Source organism: Pelophylax lessonae (assembly GCF_965119305.1).
Source record: "Pelophylax lessonae genome assembly, chromosome: 3".
In the NCBI taxonomy this organism is placed as follows: Eukaryota; Metazoa; Chordata; class Amphibia; order Anura; family Ranidae; genus Pelophylax; species Pelophylax lessonae.
Window position 1 is genome coordinate 236,093,708 of NC_138770.1, and position 23,561 is coordinate 236,117,268.

Consider the following 23,561-nt stretch of genomic DNA (forward strand, 5'->3'; position numbering starts at 1 on the left):
GACCACAGTGTGTTCTTCTGCTTAATGTGGTCAGTTTTTAATAGGAAAGCAGAGGAACTGGCAGAAACACCAGGAATTTCACATAAGGGAAGCAACACCAAGAGAACAGGATACTTTCTCATACAAGTACATGGAACAGCAGGCATGTCAGGATATACAATATGAAATGTTGGGGTAACAAACGCTTTAAGGCAGACTATTCAATTAAGTCTGTTTCACACAGGCTTAAGCTTGTTTAAGAGCAGTGTGCACAGCAGACTTTGACAAAGCATTTGCAGATCTTCAAACAAGCTTTGTTGAAGCTTTAAAAGTATCATTCAGCTCCAATTTGCAAATGTTGAACACAGATCCTAATGGGAGTGTTTATTGCCACTTTAGGCAAGCTGCTAGCAGGCTTTTAACAAGCTTCAAGAAGTTCTGAAGCTTGCTAGCAGCTTGTTTAAAGTGGCACTCAACGCTTCCATTAGGATCTGTGTTCAACATTTACAAACTGGAGCTGAATGGTACTTTAAAAGCTTCGACAATTCTTGCTGAAAGCTCTGCAAATGCTCTGTCAAAGCTTGCTGTTCACATTGCACTTATACAAGCTGAAGCCCACAAACCTTCAATTACAGTGGAAAAAGCAATGAGGAAAATTCAGATCTGCATCTTTTTTTTTATTGCAGCACACAACCAGCTGTGGTACGTATGCTGCAATGCAGGTCTGATGACACCTACACTACCTGTGTGTTGGGATGCTGTTCTTAATGAATGGCACTAGAGCACACCACAACACAAAATACTCTGTTTAATGTGCATTGCCTCATCATATAGGTTTGTAGGTGACTTTAGAGAAACAAATAGCACTGAAGAAATATAGCCTTGTAATAAAGAAAAAAAAAAAAAAAAATATATATATATATATATATATATATATATATATATATATATGTATCTATATATATATATTTGTGATATTATGTTATATTCATTTTATTGTATATATGAAAAGAAAAAAAGGTATTTGCGGGATTGTGGTCACTGCTTGTTGAAATGTCAGTAAACAATAATGCTTACCAATGTGTAACCAGGCTGAGCCTTGTATATTCTGAGAAAAAAAACTGACATTTTCAGAAATTTCCATGATATTTACCCTCATATTCCATGATGATTTCAACAGATTGTCAATATAATAGCAGCACTGGGCTCATACACATTGGTATTTGTGAGTTGTGATATTGTTGCATCTAAACTAAAGCATTTTAAGCTAGAATTGTTGGGGCAAAGAAATGGGGATTTTAATGGTACCGTCCTGAGAGAGGAGAAATGAATCTAATAGAAAATAAGCAAAAAATATAATTTTATTGATGTACAAAAATATAAAAAAGAGGAGCACACTCAAAGAGAGCAAAAAATTAGCATACAGAGCATACATACATAATATATAAGAATATAGGTGAGACAATAATATTCAACCTAGAGGGAGGATACTGTTCCCATGTTCATTCCCTCAATAATATGGCTGTATATGAATAACTCCCAGTAGATTATTGTCTCACCTATATTCTTATATGTTATATATGTATGCTCTGTATGCTAATTGTTTGCTCTCTTTGAGTGTGCCCCTCTTTTTTATATTTTTGTACATCAATAAAATTATATTTTTTTACTTACTTCTCCTGTCTCAGGACGGTACCATTAAAATCCCCATTTCTTTGCCTCAACAATTCTACTTTACATTTTCATGACTCGGATGAAAGTGCCTTTAAAATGTTCTAATCTTCCACCTGGGTACAAAACAAGACCTCCTTAAACTGAAGTATTCACATTACAAAATAAAAGTAGGTTACTTTCTGTGGTGTTGGACTATTTATTAATTTATCAAATTTTTGTAATATAAAACTACATATGAATATTCAATTCCCAGTTAAATAATTCAATCTGTTCAATAAGTTATCTGTATGAGCCCTAAATTTTGTTTTCTGGAAACTGGGGACTAAAAAGCAATGTAAAAAAAAAACCCTACAACAGAAAATCAGGATTTATCTTTCTTTGCACAGATTACTCACCACTTAGCTCTAACATTTTATTTGGCATTGTTGGACTTTTGGTTATTAAATAGACTCATCTGTAATTTACAATCACTAAAATGCTGTTGATGCGATTCATGCAGCATATATTTGGTTCATATATGCTACTCTGAATACCAGTAACACTATTGTTAATGGGTTTGAATACATTTTGCAATAAAACACTGTCATTCTGTAAAAACCTGCAACTTTAGCTATACAGAACTAAATTCCAATTCAAATTATTGATAAAAAATAAAATAATAATAATAATAATAATAAAAATTATGTAATATATATATATATATATATATATATATATATATATATATGTGTGTGTGTGTGTGTACATATATATATATATATGTGTGTGTATATATATATATATATATATATATATATATATATATATATATATAAAAACACAGACAATATAGATCTTTGGCGTAAACTGACTAAATACAGTAATTTTAAGTACAGCATACATTGTTAGCATGATAAACAAGGATGATGTGTAATAACAAATAGGTACCTAATATACAAGCAGTAAGTACTGTTGTAACAGCTACCGAAACTAAAGTTTGCAAGTAAGTTATATATTACCTGAATATTCCATGATTCAGTTACTTGCCACCCGTGTTTGTAGAGTAGCAGATATATTGGTCAAAAAGCTGACATCATCCCATGCATTGGCATTAAGAGATCAACAAGATAAAGGTTTTTTCTGTTAATTTTCCCATGGAACGATCCACATCGCAGAGCTTAGGCAGTAGAAGTATGGAGCTATTTACTTGTACATAACAGAATATTTCAACTCTATTTATACCGGATGCATTTTTCAGTTTCTCTTCTTTAATAGAACAATGATACTTCTGCTTTTTCCTAGCCTGAAAAAAAGAGAACACAGGTTCCATTAATATTATGACTATGTACAAACATATGTATAAGTCAAATTAGCAAGAAAAGGATGTGTTAAAAGTGGGGTACACACTATAAGAAAATTGGGAGAATGATCGTCTGATTTTCCTCCTTGTTTTACAGCAAATCAGAACCAATTAAAGAAAATTTGTACGAAAATTTCTCGTACGACAAAGACTTTTTTTTTGTTGTTGTTTATTGTTTCTGATTACGCGCAGTCTTTCGTTCGAAAATCTTACAAAAATGGTACACATTAAGCAAAAATCATTTTGTTCTGTTTTCATACAAGAGAACTTTTAGAGCTTGCCTCTTCTGAAATTTTTGTTCAGAAGGTCGGAATCGGCTGTAGGAAGTTGTGTACACATTATACGAAAGTCGTAAGAAAGTTCTTAGAACGAAAATTCTCGCTCAATATTCTTATAGTGTGTACGAGGTTTTGTAAAGTATATGTCTTTATCAATAATACTAAAAAAATAAGGCTTTAAGTCTTATGTAAGTTTAGCAATGCAATTTCCAAATGCAGCCATGCATTTTAATCTAATAATTGTTCTTTTGAAATGCCAGCCAAAATTATTTATTTTAAATTCTGAAGTGATTATGGAAGGTTTAAAATTTTTTCAGATTTTATCTCCTGTTTTGTCAAAATGTTATACTGGTAATCACATGGTCGGAACTTGAGGGTAACCTAAGAATTAAGTTCTCGCAGAAACAGAAGGTGAGGAAAAATCTTGCAACCGGATACCTTTTTCAGGTGTCTCTTGTGGCAGGAAGAAAAATGTACTTGCTATGACAAAAACAACAATAAGGCTATATGCACACTGGGCAAAAAAAAACAATGCTGCTTATACAAGCTTTTGGCATTTTATTCATCAGCCTGTAAAGCAATTCTATGTTAGCTGATTTGTCCATGCACATTTGGGCTTTTACAGGCATATTTGTAGAGGAGCAATTTCAGGCTGAAAAAAACCCCCAACACAAGTGCGTCTTTAAGAGAAGCTTTTGGGCAGAAAAACCACTTGATGCTCATAAATAGGGATGGGCTGTGTGTTCTAATCAAACAGGAAGTTTGCCTACCTTTGAGCGCCCCATAATGCAGTGCGCTCTTGAAGTGCATTGATTACTGATGATTGGCCAAAGCATCCCGCACTGCCCGCAGACCACGACAGCCAAAGCTCAGGGTTTTCGGGAAGAAGCCCTTGTCAATATCAATATGGGGACATGGTGTTCTGGGGTGGGGGGAGGGGGCAGAGAGACTCCACGCTGTTTTTTTCATTTTTTTAATCTGTATTGCAGGGAGCCAGCAATACATTACAGCCGCGAGCAAGTTTAAATTACAGTTTTTCCTGTAATGTCAGTATTGTTGCAGCAGGCTCCATACATCGTTCAGATGTGCCACTTAACGGCACATTAAGGGGACCCCCCAGGCACGATATTTAAAGGAATTTTTCCTTTTTATTGTTTCACTTTAAGCATCATTAAAATCACTGCGAATTTAAAAATATTTGTTTTAAAAATGTTTTTTTTTGCATTGATACATGTCCCCCAGGGCAGTACCCAGGTCCCCATACACATTTTATGGCAATAAAACTTGCATATAAGCCTTTAAAATGAGGACTTCTGATTTTTCATGTTTGTGTCCCATAGGCTTTAATAGAGTTTGCATGTTCGTTAGAACTTTTTCCCTGTTCGAGATGTTCTGGTGCGAACCGAACAGGGGGGGGTGTTTGGCCCACCCCTATACATAAACGCCCCTAAATACTGCATTTAGGAGAATTCTGCATTTTCCAATGTGCATTGATTATAGTGAAAAATGAGCCAAGAGTTCTGGAAAAAAATGCTTATAAAAAAAAAAAAATAAATATATATATATATATATATATATATATATATATATATATATATTTTATAAGCACACATAAACTCTTGTGCAATAAAAGCCATTCTAAGCGTTTTTCTGCTGCTTTTACTGCCAGAGGTTAAGGCATTTTTTCAGTCACCTATTGTGCATGGACCCTAATCTCTTGGTGGCTCTTTTCGGCTTTGCAAGCATTTGTTATTCTTCACCATGTAATGAAAAATGAAAAAAAAAAATTGACAGGAGTTAAATTTTAGTGCCGGTTCACACTAGGGCGACCTGTGAGGCGACCTGGTCGCCTCACAGGTCGCCGCAGGTCGCCTCCCATAGGGAAGCTGCGGACCCGTTCTAATAGGAGCGACACAAGTCGCTCCGACCTAGAAAAAGGGTCCGGAGCTTCTTTGGGGCGACCCGGAGGCGACCGCCATAGACTTCAATGTTATGAAGTCCGTGGCGGCCGCTCCAAGGTAGCGGCGCGCTGCTCGCACCGCGACCTCGGAGGTCGCGGTGCGAAGTAGCGTCGCTGCAGTGTGAACCGGCGCTTAATGTGACTTCTTGTAAATATTTACATTATAGTTTAATTGGTATAATAAATAACCTAATGAGCACTGGATTTATCTAACATCACAATGTTAATGTATATAATCTACCATATACAATTACAGTGTATAAAAAAGCCAGACTTTTTTTTACCTTATATATTAAAATATAACTAAAGGCAAAACTAATTTTTTTAGTTTTGGATATAGGGGAGATGGGTTAGAACCCCTATTAGGTTTTTATTGCAGTGTCTGCCCCCATTATGGAGATTCACCCTTTTCTATGTGTCTTGTTTACCATTATCATTGAAAGTGAAAGTAAAAGAAAACCTCAAATTTTCGGTTGTCCCAAGAAAAGGAATAGAGGGGACATTTTCCAATGGAGACACTAGTTCTGGTGGCCTAGGGGGCCCCAAGGAATTCCCTTAATGTCCTCTCACTGCCTGTTTGGCTATGGGACAGGAAGTGAAGAAAAATCTCCCCATTGGGACACAGAAAAATTGACAGGGGTTATAACCCTCCCTTACTCGATCCAAAATGAAAAAAAGTTATGCCTATAGTTCTACTTTAAAGGGGCTGTAAAGTCAGAAGGTTTTTTTTATCTTAATGTATTCTATGCATTAAGATAAATATCCTTCTGTGTGCAGCAGCTCCCCTTAGCCCCCCCTTTTACTTACCTGTGCCCCATCTCTATCCAGTGATGTTCACGGGTGCTTCAGCCATCTCTCTCCTTATTGGCTGAGACACAGCAGTGGCGCCATTGGCTCCCGCTGCTGTCAATTAAACTCAGTTGGCCAATCAGGGGGTGGGGCCGAATGACTGCTCCATGTCTGAATGGATACACGGAGCTGCAGCTTGGCGCAAGTGCCCCCACAGCAAGCTGCTTGCTGTGGGGGCACTCAACTGGAGGGAGGGGCCAGGAGAGTCGAAGAGGGACCCACGAAGAGGAGGATCTGGGCTGCTCTGTGCAAAACCAACTGCACAGGGAAGGTGAGTATAACATGTTTGTTATTGTAGCAAGGTTTCCTGTGGCCTGAGGTGGGTCTGCCATTGTTACCGGTTACCTCTTCAGCCCATGTGAGCTGCGGCCCTGGGTGTGAAAACTGACACATTGACAACTCCGGCATCTTTGTTTGATTGTTTTATTGTAGTTTTAGGGGATGGGAGAAGGGAATGAGTGGGATACTCCTTTGGCTCGACTATGTACAATTCTGGGACTTTTATAACAAAAATGCCCGTTAGCACTGTCTTGACGCCAGCCGACGCTAGCCAATGCTTACTGACGCTTTGAACACACTGTATCTCTGAAAGCTGTGCAGGAACTCTGACTTAAGTCCAGAAGATCCAGGACTGTGGAACATTGAACATCTGACACTGCTTGCACTGCAAAGTCACTTACTACTCTCTCCAGCCTTGCCCTGGCTTGAGGTAGCTTGCTGTGTATTCCTGTATGGCTGCAACTCTCAACTGATGCACTCACCAGTGCATTAACTTTTCAGGGCCCAAACTGCAGGCGCCCCCTTTACCACTTCAGGGTCCTCAACCTAGGTACCCACTCTATCACTTCAGGGTCCTCTGACTAGGTACCCCCTTTACAGCTAGCTGACTCTTGGATCCCAGAACCTTCTCTGGCGTGGTCCCCACTGACTCTAGGCAGACCCCCAGGGCAATCCGCAGTACTCACGACCTGTGTAGGCTTTCCTGGGACTGGACCCCTCTTGCTCTCTGCTGGTTCTCTGCACACCAGATCCCCCTCAGCTCAACTCAGCACTCTCTGGATTCTCAGGCAGCACCCGAGACATCCGCTTCCTCTGACAGGAGGAGAGACAGCCGTCCTCTCCCTCCTGGGACTCTGCTTCCCGCTAAAGACATCCTGTCATGTGCTCCCCTCAGACTTATATCTACTCCCAGAATCCTTAGCGGCAGAATCTGCCTTGTGGGGTAGTTACAAGCCTGAATGTATCCCTGGTTGGGTTTCCTCCACTGCCCTATGAGAAGCCTCTCACAGAGCCAGTGGGGAGACTCCCCCTTCAGCAGACACACCTGGAAACCATGACACCCTACCAAAAATAAATCATGGCCCTGCTTTTAGGCAGACAAGGCCCACTATACATTTAACTAGCACCTACCTGTAGGGTGCTACATTATTTTAATAGAAAGAAAAAAATACAAGACTTTACAATCAGTTTAGGCTCTAGTGATTATCAGGTTTAGTTTCTCTTTGACCAAACATTAGAATGGGGAAGATGTCAATCATAGGGCAGCACAGTGGCTAAGTGGTTAGCACTTCTACCTGGCAGCACTAGGGTTGTTGGTTTGAATCTCAACCATGGAATAACCTGCATGGAGTTTGCATATTCTCCCTGTGCCTGTGTGGGTTTCCACTGAGCACTTCGGTTTACTCCCACAATCCAAAAACATGCTGGTAAGTTAATTGGCTCCTGTCTAAATTGGCACTAGTGTGCTTATGTATGAATTCTAGTGACAACTGTCTAAGAGAATATTTATTTTACGTTGAGAGATTATTTCCTGTCGTGCCTCAAGAAAGGAAGTGAAGAAAATCTCAGTAATGGGGCACAAACAATAAAATAAAAAAATATATATACAGGGGTTTTAACTATTCCTTACTCTCTTCAAGACTATGAAAAAATGGTGGCTTTAGATATACTTTATCTTACTGCCTTGTTTTTTTTTGCTTTTTGTGGATTGTTGAGGGAAACCAACACAGCCAAATGAAACATATGAAGACACTTGTAGAGCTATAAAAAAAGAAATGAAAGTTCCCCACAAAAGTGGTGAATGTGACCATAATGACAATTACAGTTCTTGTTTATTTTTCCAAAAAATAACAGATGGAACCTGATTAGAATATATGTACAAGAACAAAAGAACTTAGAGTCAAGATTACTAACCACTTGGTCACTATGCTGCTGATTCACTTTCTAGATTACCAACCAGATTTAGCAATTTCTAGCTTGTGCTCTGGTTATAAATATTTGGTAAATTCTTCCCGACAGCATTTTATGCTAGTAATAACTCAGCAAAGACTAAGTGCGTAGCGATATTGATCCACAAAGATACCACATTTGTTTTCGAAAAACAACTGGACGATCCCAACGGTAGATACCTCTTCATATCAGGCACTATAAATAAAATAACAATCACACTGGCGAATACTTACTTTCAAAACAAGGCACAAGTCACCTTTTGTAATCACATGATTTCGGAGCTCAAGAGCTTCGCAAAGGGTTGCATTATTTTGGGGGGGCTTCAACATCCCTTTGAACCCCCTTCAGGATACCTCCTCGGGAAAATCGTATCTCGCCTTCTCAGCTCTCAAAAAATTAAGCATTCTCTAAGATCGCTTACATTAGAGGACGTCTGGAGGACTTTACACCCCTCCACTAGAGATTACTTCTTCTACTCTACTCCTCATAATAGATACGCAAGGATAGATAATCTATTTATCTCCCAAAGGGACCTGGAAGATGTTAGGGGAGCGGAGATAGGTCTGATTACTGTTACTGACCATGCTCCGGTTTCACTTCATCTAGAGGCTTCACCTGTGCACAAGGGCGATAGATCCTGGAGACTTAATGCATCTCTCTTGCTCGACCAAATGACTCAGAATCACATTCAATCCACCCTGACTGACTACTTCTCTGAAAATTGTTCTGCTGAAATTTCTCCCCTCATGGTGTGGGAGGCCCATAAAACAGTGGTTAGGGGAGATCTGATTCACACTGGTGCACAGAGGAAACGTGAGAGGGAACAGTTAAGGGATAGTCTGATTTCCAAAATAAGCGATCTCGAACTACAACACAAACTGACACTGGCTAAGCAAGTAGAGGACGACCTGCTTAAACTCAGAAACAAACTGAGATTCCTACTAGACTCAAATGCAAAACGCATTTTATATTTTAAAAGGTCCATTTATTACGAACAAGGCGATAAGTCCAGTAAAATACTTGCGAAAGCGCTCAAAGACGCACAAACCGCCAATAATATACTCAGCATTAAAAACCATAACGGACAACTTGTGCACAATCCTAGAAGTATAGCCAATACCTTCAAAGATTTCTACGCTAAGCTATATAACATACCACCTCATAATGCCCCTCCCGATGTCACAACTTCAAGACAACAGTCCATAACCGACTACTTGACTCAAAGCGGTCTCCTGCACTTAGATGTGGAAAGTCTGGCTACCCTAGAACTAGACATAACTAAAAAGGAAGTCGAAGGCAACAGTGAAAGCGCTGAAACCGGGCAAGAGTCCGGGTCCGGCCGGCTTTACTGCACAATATTTTAAAACTTTTATTGACACCCTATCCCCACACCTTACTAAGGCACTTAATGTCATCAAGGATGGACACAAACCCTCAAGTGAGTTTCTGATGGCACACATTGCTGTAATAACGAAACCCGATAAAGATGTGACGGCCTGCTCAAATTATCGGCCAATTTCATTATGGACACTGACTTAAAAATACTGGCAAAGATCTTGGCGGATCGGATTAGACCCCACCTGGAGAGAATCATCAGTCCGGATCAGGTTGGGTTTATGCCTGGCAGGGAAGCCAGGGATAACGTGATCAGATCTCTGAACCTGATTCACGCTGCCAAATCGACTGACTTTAAGGGCCTCCTGCTATCCACGGATGCAGAGAAGGCCTTTGACCGCGTATCGTGGGATTTTCTATTCACCACCTGCGAACATATTGGCTTTGGCCTAAACCTCATGTCATGAATCCGTGCTCTATACTCGGGCACACAGGCTAAGGTTAGGGTCAATGGGGTCTTCTCCGATCCACTGAACCTACACAATGGCAAGAGACAAGGCTGTCCTCTATCTCCCCTACTTTTCATCCTAACCCTTGAACCCCTAATTAGGTCCGTTAATCTGGAATCCTCCATCCAGGGTATCCATATTCATAACAAAGAACACAAGATTTCAGCTTACGCTGATGACCTACTTTTTTATATAGCACAACCCCACATTTCAATTCCCAATTTGAATAAGCAATTTAATTATTATAAATATCTCTCCAATTTCAAAATTAACAATTCTAAATCGGAAGCCCTAAATCTGACATTACCCGCTAACATGATTGCCTTAACGAAAGCAAACTGCCCATACAGATGGGAGTCCTCTTCCCTAAAATATTTAGGTATAAGACTCACACCCAATCTTGATGCACTTTATGACACAAATTTTATTCCCTTACTGAAATCTCTGGCCAAGGATCTTTCGTGATCGTGATAGATTTTCGTGGTTCGGGAGAGCTGCTATAGTGAAGATGGCGATCCTGCCAAGACTCTTGTACTTGTTCCACGCTCTCCCAATCCACATCCCAAACGCGTTTTTCCGTCGTCTCACCTCGCTACAAAGAATGTTTATCTGGGCTGACAAACATCCCAGAATCAGATTCAAGTACCTTCAGTGCAGTAAGGATACTGGAGGCATGGGTATTCCAAATGATATTAATTATTACTACGCCACGCATCTGACAAGAATGATTGACTGGCACTGTCATGATTACTCTAAAAGTTGGGTGAATATAGAGAAAAACTGGTCCAGTTACGATACACGATTTCTCCCCTGGTCCAATTATTCTGCGATCCCCCTGAACATTAAAACACACCCCCTGATTGGTACTACCTTGAAAATATTCCGCAAAATTAAAGATCAATTTAATCTCTCATCCTCTCCGAGTCCACTTACATCCCTCTTTAACAATCCTGATTTCACACCTGGCGTGGCCAACAAAACTTTCCTCGTACCAGACAAAGACAAATTCAGACCCTTACTGGCATATAAATGCTTCCACAACCACAAACTACTTAGCTACTCAGAACTAAAAAACAGATGCTCTTCCACTCAGCCTATGACTTTTTGGAACTATGTGCAGGTGCACGACTTCCTTCATAATAGCAAGCACAAACCCCTGTTCACCAGGGACCTTTCCGATTTTGAGAAATGCTGCTTATTGGGGACTCCGATGAGAAGAGTTACCTCGTTGGCATATAAAGGGCTAAGCAAGCACCCCCAAATTCAACCGGATTCATACCAAAAGACTTGGGAAAAGGATCTTGGTTTACAATTTTCTGAAGCTCAATGGAGGAAGTTGTGCATATTTTCGCATAAATGTTCCCTAAGTACTAGAATGCAGGAAACAGCCTTTAAAATCCGCACACAGTGGTACAGGACTCCAGTTAAATTGAAACAATGGTACCCCGAGCTCACTGACTCTTGCTGGAGATGTGAGAGAAATCAGGGTACATTTCTACACATATGGTGGTCCTGCCCCAAACTTGTCCCGTTCTGGAGCTCTGTTGCCCACTGGATCAGACATATCACCGGGGCAGATCTAAAATTTGATGCTCCTACCTTCTTATTGCATATAAACTCTATGTCCTATAAAAACTACAAGCGCTCTCTTGTTCGCCATCTCCTGAATTCGGCCAAAAGTTTAATTCCATTGAAGTGGAATTCACTTGAAGTCCCTCAAATCAGAGACTGGATTTTGAGAATGGACCAAATTTACGAGATGGAAAAAACTATTGCTCTAAAACTGGAACGTCACGAACCCTTCCGTGAATTGTGGGCTAGTTGGACACTTTTTTCTGTGTCTCAAGAATATGACAAATTTAAATCCACCGGATAAAGTACCCAACTAAAAATAAGACCACACTACTTCCTTTCATATATTAAACCTTGTCACCAACCTACCACTTGCTGAGCTTGAGTACCTCATAGAACTTGAGAATCATAATACTGAAACGAGTCCCTTTACCTACCCCTCCTTTCCCTATGCCTTCCCTCCCCCCGCCCTCTTGTTCTCCTCCCACCCTCCCCTTCTTCTCTTCTACTTCCTCCTTTCTTCCAACTTTTCTCTTTTCTCCTTCTTTCTCAATTGTCACCATACCCCTCTTTCATTCATGGTGATTACTGCCCGACTTAACAGTTAATATTTTATAAGCATTGACAGTTTCCTGCGGAATATTCGCATACACACGCCCTTTAGCTGCTTTACTTAATTCTACTCTGTTATGGTTGCAATATTTGATATTTTGTAAATATTATACCTTCTTCATGAGCCTTATATCACTCAGCCGCAGTTAGGCACGGACGATGAACGTGTGATACTATTTGTGCTATGTTAATGACTTTGACATTTATTTTGTTCTATTGTTAATATTTTTATTATCTCAATAAAGCACCTTTTTGTGAAAAAAAAAAAAAATTGGGATAGAGGCAGTTATAAAATTCTTAGAACCAAAGTTTAAAACCCAGATTAAATCACGCTGCACCTGTGCTGCGGCCAAACTACCGCACATCAGTGTAAATCCAGCCTTAAGCTCCTTTTACACATGCTGTCCGTTACTGGATAAAAAACGGATATCAATGCATCTCTATGGAAAAACAGATGTAAATGGATGATCATTCATTTACATCAGTTTACATCTGCAATCATCCGTTTTTTTTTTAACTGATGAAAGCCCTATTTTTCTTCTGTTAAAAAAACAGATCAGATGAAAAACAGATCAGATGAAAAACAGATGTAAACTGAGAAATGGTCAGTTTTTTTTTTCCCAAAAAAGCTTTATTTGAAAAAGTACAGCTACAATTATAGCTTGATATCAATTCTAGGTTTTACAAGTCCAAGTAGAAAAAGGTATAGCATAACAAAGCCAGTCAAAACATTCATGGTCAGTTTTTTTTATCCGTTTTTGCATTAGCAATGGATGTAAAAAAAAGAACTGATGAAAAACTGATGACCATTGATGAAAAACTGATGAGCAGGTGATGAAAATCCGATTACCACCAATGAAAATCCGATGACCACTGATGAAAATCCGATGACTACTGATGAAAAACTGATGAGCAGGTGATGACAATCTGATGACCACCGATGAAAATCTGATGACCACTAATGAAAATCCGATGACCACTGATGAAAATCCGATGACAACTGATGAAAATCCAAAGACCACTGATGAAAAACGAATGACCACCGATGAAAATCCGATGACCACTGATGAAAAACTGATGAGCAGGTGATGAAAATCTGATGACCACCGATGAAAATCCGATGACCACTGATGAAAAACTGATGAGCAGGGGATGAAAATCTGATGACCGCCAATGAAAATCCGATGACCACTGATGAAAAACTGATGAGCAGGTGATGAAAATCTGATGACCACCGATGAAAATCTGATGACCACTGATGAAAATCTGATGAATACTTCATCCATTTTGACAAGACTGAACTGTAGAAATGAATGGTCCGCATGTGTGAAAGGGGCCTAAAAATGAACTTTTCACTTCTTCCTCCATTGCAGGGTGAGGAACCACCTAAGCCATCACAGCTAAAATAAAATGTTGGCATAGCCACATTTTTTTTTTTATAGGGTAGGGTAGAGTTAGAATCTATGTTTAGTTTCTATTGCCGATTGTGTCCCCAATGGGCAGATTCATTTTCCCCATTTGTCTTGGTGACTATTGTCACTGAGACAGAAGGTGATGGGAAATCCAAGATTTTACAGTTGTCATCGGAACAGAAATAAAGAGGAAATCCTTCATTAGGGACACTTGTTCTAGTGACAGCTGTCCAAGTGGGGATTTCCCTAACTTTTCAACAATTATCCTGTTAAATTTCCAGCTCAGAAGGTAAAGGAAAATCTCCCCAACAGAAAACAGATAAACCAAAAGAAAACCACCAAGAGTTTTAACCCTTCCCTTCCCAATCCAAAACTAAAAAAAGTGTTGGCTATACACACACTTTAGGCTATATGTTAGGAATTTTAAAATAGGTGTGTGCTCAGGGAGGAGGGTGGAAGACTGGAGATTGCTTTAAAGTACCTGAGTCTGATTTCTACCAATGCCTTGCTTCCACTGCTCTCTCAATAAACATTACCTATTTTTTTAATCCTAAAGCAGCCTATAGATGATTCAAATTTCTTTGCTCAATTTCCCCATCAACACAGTCATGTTGGGGAAATGCCTCCCGTAGTGCTATTGTGTTCTGCTGAGGAAGGGGGCATAAACCATGGTGGTTTATCCCCATCCGGGGGAATCGGTCCGCTGTCTGTCTGAGTCTGATGTCTCGATGTCTCTTACCTGAGGGACTCCTCACATTTTTGGACACATCTGTGCCATACCTACTCTGGCCTGCTGTTCCAATTGGTCACAACCATCGGTATCTCTCCTAAGCAGACACATATCTCGTTTACTTTGTCCGTAGTGACACCAGCTGACAGACTCATCACAGCCGCCCCCTCCCCCGTTATTATCTATGATCTATATACTCTTTGTGCCCAAATACATCGGCCATTGTGAATTACTATTCGCCTCTACAGGGAGTCTGTATACCAGTAGCTCCAGAAGAAGCTTGATTCCTCAAGCGAAACATGTAGGGCATCTGGCTACATGAACTATCCCTCATTTCAGGGCTGTACCAACTACACTCGAGGACCTATATAGCGTCACTTTTTTGGCACTACCTTCGAGTCTTGTAGGATGTAATGTATAGTATTCTGATACCACCATGTCTCATGTGTTATGTAATCACTCATTTTATTATTGATATTACATATGTCTTATCGTCTAGATACATTTTGGTGCTTTTTATGTATATTGTGTATGTATAAATAAGTATTCCCCTTTTGTTAGGGGCTTTCCCTTTGTTTTTATATGTCAATCAATAAAAAAGTTTTTTACTTCACCCTTATTTGTGCCTATAAAGTCCATTTAACTTCTCTGGATGATTTGAAACTGTCAAAGTCTAACTAAATTACATTTTTTTTTTAGTTTTGGATAGAGTGGAGATGGATAATAATATCTATAAGGTTTTTTTTTTATTGCAGTCTGTGTAAAAAAAAAAAAAAAAAGGATTTTTTTTAAACCCTCCCGGGACCGTGTGTACAGTGCATGGAGAGTGTCACCAAGAAATTGGAGCTTTGAAAGGGACCCCTGAAGCTACTAATACCTGCCCGGTTTACAACTGGTGAGGTATAGTAGCTTCAGGGGTCTGGTCGTGCCTGGAGGGAGCCCGCCGTCTGTGTCCGGCGTGCTCAGGGAGCCGATACTGGGCAGGTATTATCATACCCCCTTTCTACGCTCCAATTTCTTGGTGATACTCTCCACGCACTGTACACATGGTCCAGTGCTTACCTTGCAGGACTCCCCCGGTGTAGAGGATACTTGGTCTATCTGCCCCCATGATGCTGATACTACACCCTCGGTCCTACTTCCTCTGATGTGGGATTGGATAGGCTCTGTGATCTATACCAAATGCATCTGAAAACAATGTTGTGACTTCAGGACACAGTCCCTGAAGAAGCCAATATGAGAGCTTTCCAGCCTCGGCGAAACATGTAGGACTTTTAAGTCACATTATATTGTCTTTACTTTGTTTTTGACGCATCTGATTGGTGTCACTCTGTACATGCTTACAATCATGTTTTTATTATTTTATATCTATTGAATTGTTGTTGTTATTTTTCAATAAAGGTATTTTTTTATGAATTAATTGTAATTTACTACAGACCCTTCCATAGCCTTTAAAGTCCCATCCTTACAGTGTGATAAACCGTTGGTTGCCACCCCCTCTCGGCACCTACGACTATCACACTAACCTACGTTTTTACTACATCATTTTCACCTATTTTACAGACTACATTGTCTTACTATGTACTGAGCTGCTGGAGAGTAAATAACATCTGTTATGAGCTGATGTTTACCCAAACTGTGCATGTTTACACTAAAACCGTAATTAATCTAAGCAAATATCCTTTTATATAATAATCATTTATTATATAAATATTTCTGCATTTGGAAGTCTTCGACTATTGGCAAGTCCATTAGCTAATTGTTTGCTCTTCAGAAATTAGATGTCAGTTTTTAATGTACTGTATCAGTAAACACACCTAAGAGAATTATTGTAATATAAAAGGTGTTTAGAAATAAAATCTGTGTTGTGTGCATAACATATTGTATGCAATGTAGAAAGCTGGGGTAGATGTTTAGAACTGTAAAAAAATTGCAACTGTTTAAATTAAATTCTAAAGATCTAGAAAAAAATATGAACATCTAGGTCAAAGAAATGTTAGATTGGTTGGTTGATATTTTTTTTTTGGTTGGTTTCAAGACCTATACTGGTTTCCTGCCAAGCTACATACAATATGTAGGGTTTACACAGTGCTGTGTCATCATTCAGTTTTAAAACTACTGCTGGATGACATGATATAAAGCCTATAAATCATAAACATTTACCATGTTTATTTCTTTTAGTAAATACAATCTTCATCGTTTTTTTTTTTTTTTTTCTTAATTCAATAAAAGATCAGCGCAAGTACAATACATAAGCTGCTAGCAATAAAAGGTACTCATGCCACTCACAAAAATAATAAACATCAAAATTGCAGCGCTAATAAATAATAAAATGAGCCCAACGTTATGGCATTACAAAGTCCATATAAAATCATTAGTCTTTGGAACAGAATGTCCTCATTTCAAATTTCACATAAAAAAATGGCCAGGAATCCAAATAGGTACCTGTATAGCCAGATATTACTAGGTAAAACGCCTATTGTTCCTCAATGGTGTCTCCACCCATAGGTTTACACTTCACAGTAGAAAGGCAGGTTATCACATATCTTCTGTACATCACATCCACAGACTAGACAAGATGAGCAATCCCATTCACAAAGCCAGGATCATTTCACACTTATTCCTCTCCAAGAATCCACAGATCAGTGCATGATAAAAAAAATAACATTTATTGTGGTCACATTGCATATACAACAGTAAAACAAAGTTTAGCCACTCACATCTGAAACGCCGCTACAAGCAGCGATTGCGGCAACGTGATGTTGCTTGAGTAGCTCCGCCCAACGCGTTCAGTGATCTGTGGACTTTTGAAGAGGAGTAAGTGTGAAATTATCCTGGCTTTGTGAATGGGATTGCTCATCTTGTCTAGTCTCTGGATGTGATGTACAGTATATATGTGATAACCTGCCTTTCTACTGTGAACCTATGGGTGAAAACACCATTGGAGAGCAAAAGGCGTTTTACCTAGTAATATCTAGCTATACAGGTACCTATTTGGATTCCTGGCCATTTTGTATGTGAAATTTGAAATGAAGACATTCTGTTCCAAAGACGAATGATTTTATATGGACTTTGTTTTGCCATTACTTTGGGCTAATTTTATTATTTAGATTAGCGCTGCAGTTTAAATGTTTTTTTTTTTTTTTAATCTTAATGGTGGTGATTTACCCCAGCCTTGATTATAAGAAATTGTAATGATTTCATTAGATTACACCTACAATAAGTTTGTACATGAGGAACATTTGACTAGTAGTATCTTTTTATTGATTTTCCATAAATATTGCATTATGAATCTATTGGTGCTGGCTGTCATTAACGCAAAGATGAACGAGTCAATCATATAGATCATTGGCAGCTAGAACTAAAGGAAGTAAGCTATTCATTCACTTAAAAACAGCAGCTTGACAAAAGCAATAAAACTTCCATCAATGTAATTTTCTATTTCATCTAATTCATGTCAGAATATTTCAATGATGTTACTACTTCTGAGAATTCTCAGTTAGAAGAGCACATGTTCACTCAAGCTGTGTTCACTTTAATTGTAAATGAGTGTTTATTGTGAACATAGCTTCACCAGATTCACTGAGCCAAATGTAAATTTACTTTATAAAGTTCATTTTGTTTTTTTTTACCGTTTTAATACATAAATCCTAATGAATTACAAACATTACTGCTCAACACACTAGTGAAACTCTGTTGTACATTATCCTCTAAGAGTAAATATCCAAAATAGATTAATGTGTTATTATATTAAAGAAATAACACAAGTAGGCTAATTGTCTAAACCAGTATTTCAAGACTTAATGACTGTCTCCATCTGGCAAGCTTTTTCATTACGTCATTTCATTGCATTGCAAATCAGTGTAACTCATTGTAGAGAGTGATGATACAGTGTAATATCATAGAAGTAATTATTTATTATAAACATCATATTGGCTATTTCCATGGTATATCCTGTGCTGATCATTAGTGATGTCGCAAACCTAAAATTTGCAGTTCGCGAACGGCGAACGCGAACATTTGCCGAACCGGGCGAACCGCCATAGACTTCAATAGGCAAGCGAATTTTAAAACCCACAGGGACTCTTTCTGGCCACAATAGTGATGGAAAAGTTGTTTCAAGGGGACTAACACCTGGACTGTGGCATGCCGGAAGGGGATCCATGGCAAAACTCCCATGGAAAATTACGCAGTTGACGCAAAGTCGGGTTTTATTCCATAAAGGGCATAAATCACCTAAAATTCCTAAATTGTTTGGAATAACGTGCTTTAAAACATCCAGTGTGTGTATACGATCAGGTATGATGTTGTATCGATCAGGTAGTGTAAGGGTTACGCCCGCTTCACAGAGACAGACCAAACTCCCCGTTTAACGCACCGCAAACAACCACAAACAGACCAGAACCGACCAAAATGAGACAGGAACTGGGCTTTAAGGGTTAGGGTTAGGTTTAGTGTTAGGGGCTAGGGTTAGGGTTACGGTGAGATACTTAGGGTTAGAGTTAGTAACCCTACCCCTACGCCTCTAACCCTAACCGTCTAACCCTAAGCACTAAAAATAACCCTAACCCTAGCCCTAACCCTAGCCCTAACCCTAATTCTAATTTTTTTTCTGGTTCTGGACATGCTACAGAGCTGAAACTTCACAGGTACACTTTTAGACCCCAGACACTGAATCACACAAAAAAAGTTCTTAAAAATTGTCATTTTTTGATAGAGAGCCAATTATTGGAAAAAAAAAAAAAATTTCTTTGGATTTAGTGTCGGGGGGGGGGGGGGGGTGGGGGGGTGTCTAAAAAGCGTACCTGTGAAGTTTCAGCTCTGTAGCATGTCCGGAACCAGAAAAAAAATACCAATTAGGGTTAGGGCTAGGGTTAGGGTCAGGGCTAGGGTTAGGGTTAGGGCTAGGGTTAGGGTTATTTTTATGGCTAGGCTTAGAGGGTTAGGGTTAAGGTTAGAGGGTTAGGGTTATGGTTAGAGGGTTAGGGTTAGGTTTAGTGTTAGGGGATAGGGTTAGGGTTACGGTGAGATACTTAGGGTTAGAGTTAGTAGCCCTACCCCTACCCCTCTAACCCTAACCCTCTAACCCTAAGCACTAAAAATAACCCTAACCTTAGCCCTGACCCTAACCCTAACCCTAGCCCTAACCCTAATTCTAATTTTTTTTTCTGGTTCTGGACATGCTACAGAGCTGAAACTTCACAGGTACACTTTTTAGACCCCCCAGACAATAAATCCAAAGACATTTTTTTTTTAAGTTTTTTTTTTTTTTTTCAATAATTGGCTCTCTATCAAAAATGACAATTTTTAAGAACTTTTTTTTTTGTTTGTGATTTAGTGTCTGGGGGGGGGGGGTCTAAAAAGTGTAACTGTGAAGTTTCAGCTCTGTAGCATGTCCAGAACCAGAAAAAAAGATCATTTTTCAGTAGAGCAGGGATGGTGGGAACCCTCCTTTTTATAACTATATGATCTTTTTTTCTGGTTCTGGGCATGCTACAGAGCTGAAACTTCACAGGTACACCGTTTAGACCCCCCAGACACTAAATCCAAAGAATTTTTTTTTTTTTATTTTTTTTTTATTATTATTATTTCAATAATTGGCTCTCTATCAAAAATAACAATTTTTAATAACTTTTGTTTGTGTGTGATTTAGTGTCTGGGGGGTCTAAAAAGTGTACCTGTGAATTTTCAGCTCTGTAGCATGTCCAGAACCAGAAAAAAAAGATAATTTTTCAGCAGAGCAGGGATGGTGGGAACCCCTTTTACACCTATATGATCTTTTTTTCTGGTTCTGGACATGCTACAGAGCTAAAACTTCACAAGTACGCTTTTTAGACCCCCCCCCCCCAGACACTAATCCAAAAAAAGTCATGCCTGCCACCGTATATATCAGTGGTGGGTGGGCAGTGGCACTGCAGTGGGCACAGTACACTCTGTGGACCTGACAGTCACTGGCACCCAGGCAACTGCAATTATAAAAAAAATATATATATTTTTAATTTGCAAGCTGCTGTGCCACGGTATATATATCAGTGGTGGGTGGGCATGCAGTGGCACTGCAGTGGGTACAGTACACTCTGTGGACCTGACACAGCACTCACTGCAATTATGACAGAGGAAAAATTTTTTTTTTTTTTTTAAAATGCAAGGTACTGTGCCACCCGAAATGAGTGTGGTGTGCACACAGTACAGTCTGTGGTGGGTCTGTGGCCTCTCACACACAGCGGGCAGGTAACTGGCAACATCTGAGGTCTATTTGGAGTGCCATATTAACCTACCTACTTGGATATACGTGTGTTATATACTATAATCTGGTAAGGAGCACCTTGACTGGTGGCGGTATCACGAGTTCCTGCACATTTGATATTATTTGGCACAATTTTTTATATTTCTGGTAAGGAGTACCAGTATATAGTATATAGTTTGTTACACTCTGGCTAGTGGTGAAGGTTTACCCTTATACCTTACCTGGGATCATCAGAGGTTCCTTTGGATTGTTACACTATCTACTTACCCATGTGGATTTATGTGTTATTCAAGTGCATTCCGGTAAGGAGCGTCTAAATTGGTGGAGGATATCACTGGTCTAAGTTTATTGTCACTATCTGCTTTAATCACATTTACTCTGGTAAGGAGCATCTACATATGTTTTTTGTCACACCTCTGAAGCTTTACACTCATGGTGATGGTTTCACATTTCCTATTGTGATTGCACCTTCCTTTTTACCCATACATTTTTGTTTGGTTTTACGCTATGGCGTTTATGTTTTTTATTCCATGAAATTCCCATGTACCATGGTCTTCTGAGAGTCTCCACCTCAACCTCTGTAGAATTCTTCAGGCTTTCTTTCCTATTGGGAGTCTCTGCTTTATATCGGAATTTCTCTTATGGTCTTTTGGTAAGCATATTACCATAGGGGTTTCTGTGGATATCTCCAATTTAATCTGGTCTTTTCATATGGACTTCATGGATATTCATTTTTAGTTCATTTTGTCACATTGTTTTAGCACGACTTATTTATTTTTATAGTCTACAACTCTGATTAGTGTATTTTGATGGTAGGAAAGTCTCATTGCTGTCAGTATGCAATAGCTCAGCAGGGAGGATTCCCCCATCCACATTGAGTGTGTAGCACAATCAAGTTTGTGTTTTTTGTTTAACCTGCTGGTTGACTGAATCTTGTACATTTGGGCTTAAGTATTTATGGCCAAAGTGATTAAAGGGTTTGTAAAGTCACAATGTATTCCCTCTGGAATATGCGGTTAGTAACTATAGTTTGTGATTTTTTTTTTTTTTAATTAAAAGGATAAATACCTTTTCTCACACCGCAGCTGTGCGGTCACGTGATCCCCCTCTGCTCTTCTTTGTCAATCTATGCATAGCAGCAGGAGGGGCTGAGATTCCCCTGTGACATCAGCCATCCAGCAGAGTGAAGTCACGTGACCACACAGCAGCGGTGCGGGAAAAGCCTTTTCATTTAAAAAAAAAAAAACACAGTGTAGTTACTAACTGCACAATCCAGAGGGGATACAAGTATTTTTGCTGCATATTGCAGTTAAATAGGGTTGGGAAGGGCGCGGAGGAGAGCCGCTCTCATGCTGACAGGCAGGGAAGGAAAGGGAGAGGAGGGGGATTCACAGCAGAGAGTGGGATGACGGGGGCATGAAAACTCACCACGGTATCATGGCTCAGCAGCCATGATTACCATGGTCAGCAGAGAAAGGGGGACACAGGAACAGGCAGGATAAATCATGTATATTACAACATAGGAAGGGACAAGTTACATGGCACAAGCACTTTTCTATAGATCATGTCTTAAAACAACAGGATATTTTCTTTTTTTTCTTACAATTACATTAAGTAGAATCCTTTCCTCTGGACAAAAACAAGGCATTAAAGCGGAGTTCTACTCATTTTTGTTTTTATTATAAGTCAGCAGCTACAAAAAGTGTAGCTGCTGACTTTGAATAAACACAAACTCACCTGTCCCATGATCCAGCGATGTGGCCGCCTGAAGACTCAGTTCTCTCCCTTTCCTCTTGGCAGCGCCGGCATCTCTAGTGTGGGCACCCGGCTGTGAGAGCTTGCAGCTTCACAGCACTGTGCATGCTGTCAAGCTGCGCGACGTGAATGGCCAAGAAATCTTCTGGAACCTCTGACGTGTCCCAGAAGATTGCAGGGAGAGAAGGGGAGAGGAGAACTTCAGCTCAAGCAGTCTAGTGGGAGCGAGTCAAATCTAGGTAGCCAAAAAAATTACATGCCAAATGTGGCATGTCAGGGGGTCAGGAGTGTTGAAAGCATGAGTTCCACTTTCGGGCGGAACTCCACTTTAAATGCGAATGGGACGTGACCAAATTACCTAATATGTGCCTCTACACCTTCTGAAGTTTTTCTTGCTTTTCTGTACTACATGAAAACTCTCTATTAAAGCGGAGCTTTACCCAAAAGAAGAAGTTCTGCTTTAAGTCCCCTTGCCCCTCCTCTGCCACCTTTGGCAGGTCATTTTTTTATGGGAGGGGAAGTTGGTACCTAGTTTTGACAGATACCCTGTAACGCTCCTGCGTTTTTATTGTAAGCTGGATTTGCAGCTGCAGAATCTCCACTCAGTAGTCATGTAGAGATGTGTTGGAATACCAGATCCAACTCTCCAGACTCATCACTGTGGGCCTGTCTGCTTCAGCATACAGATATACACACACTCAATAAGATGTTCCTGGAGTTATAGGATGTATATGACAGTATAGAGGTGATGTGCTGAAGGGACAGGTGTGAACAGTGACAGTAGTGGTAAGCACTTGATAGTAATGTTCAGGAGAGTAGTAGATGGTAATAGGTAGAATGCAGATAGGTTAGTAATCATGTATGGTAACAGGTGGTAAGGACAGCAGATGACATAGACAGGATAGACTAACCCAGTGCAAGGATAGATGGTAGTAGACTCAAGAGCTAGCAATCTATGTAACAGTGCAGATGGTAGAATTAGTATGCATAGATAGTAACAGTCCTTAATGTGCAGAAGATGATAGTGTAAGTTAGTTATGGAGGATTCCCCTGTGTGGGTACTTATCACTAGTAAGGTTTA

General features: G+C 39.6%; 2 protein-coding genes across 4 annotated transcripts in view; one reads left to right on the forward strand and one right to left on the reverse strand.

Annotated features, from left to right (window-relative positions):
- Nucleotides 1–23,561, forward strand: part of MED12L (mediator complex subunit 12L) — an 837,051-nt gene that overhangs the window by 539,979 nt on the left and 273,511 nt on the right. The window lies entirely within an intron of this gene.
- Nucleotides 1–23,561, reverse strand: part of LOC309551077 (P2Y purinoceptor 12-like) — a 90,848-nt gene that overhangs the window by 2,133 nt on the left and 65,154 nt on the right. Inside the window, exon 2 of the mRNA XM_082251522.1 lies at nt 2,652–2,935. Within this exon, the coding sequence (XP_082107648.1) occupies nt 2,652–2,664 (13 nt within the window). The 5' untranslated portion in view covers nt 2,665–2,935. The remainder of the gene's footprint in view (nt 1–2,651; nt 2,936–23,561) is intronic.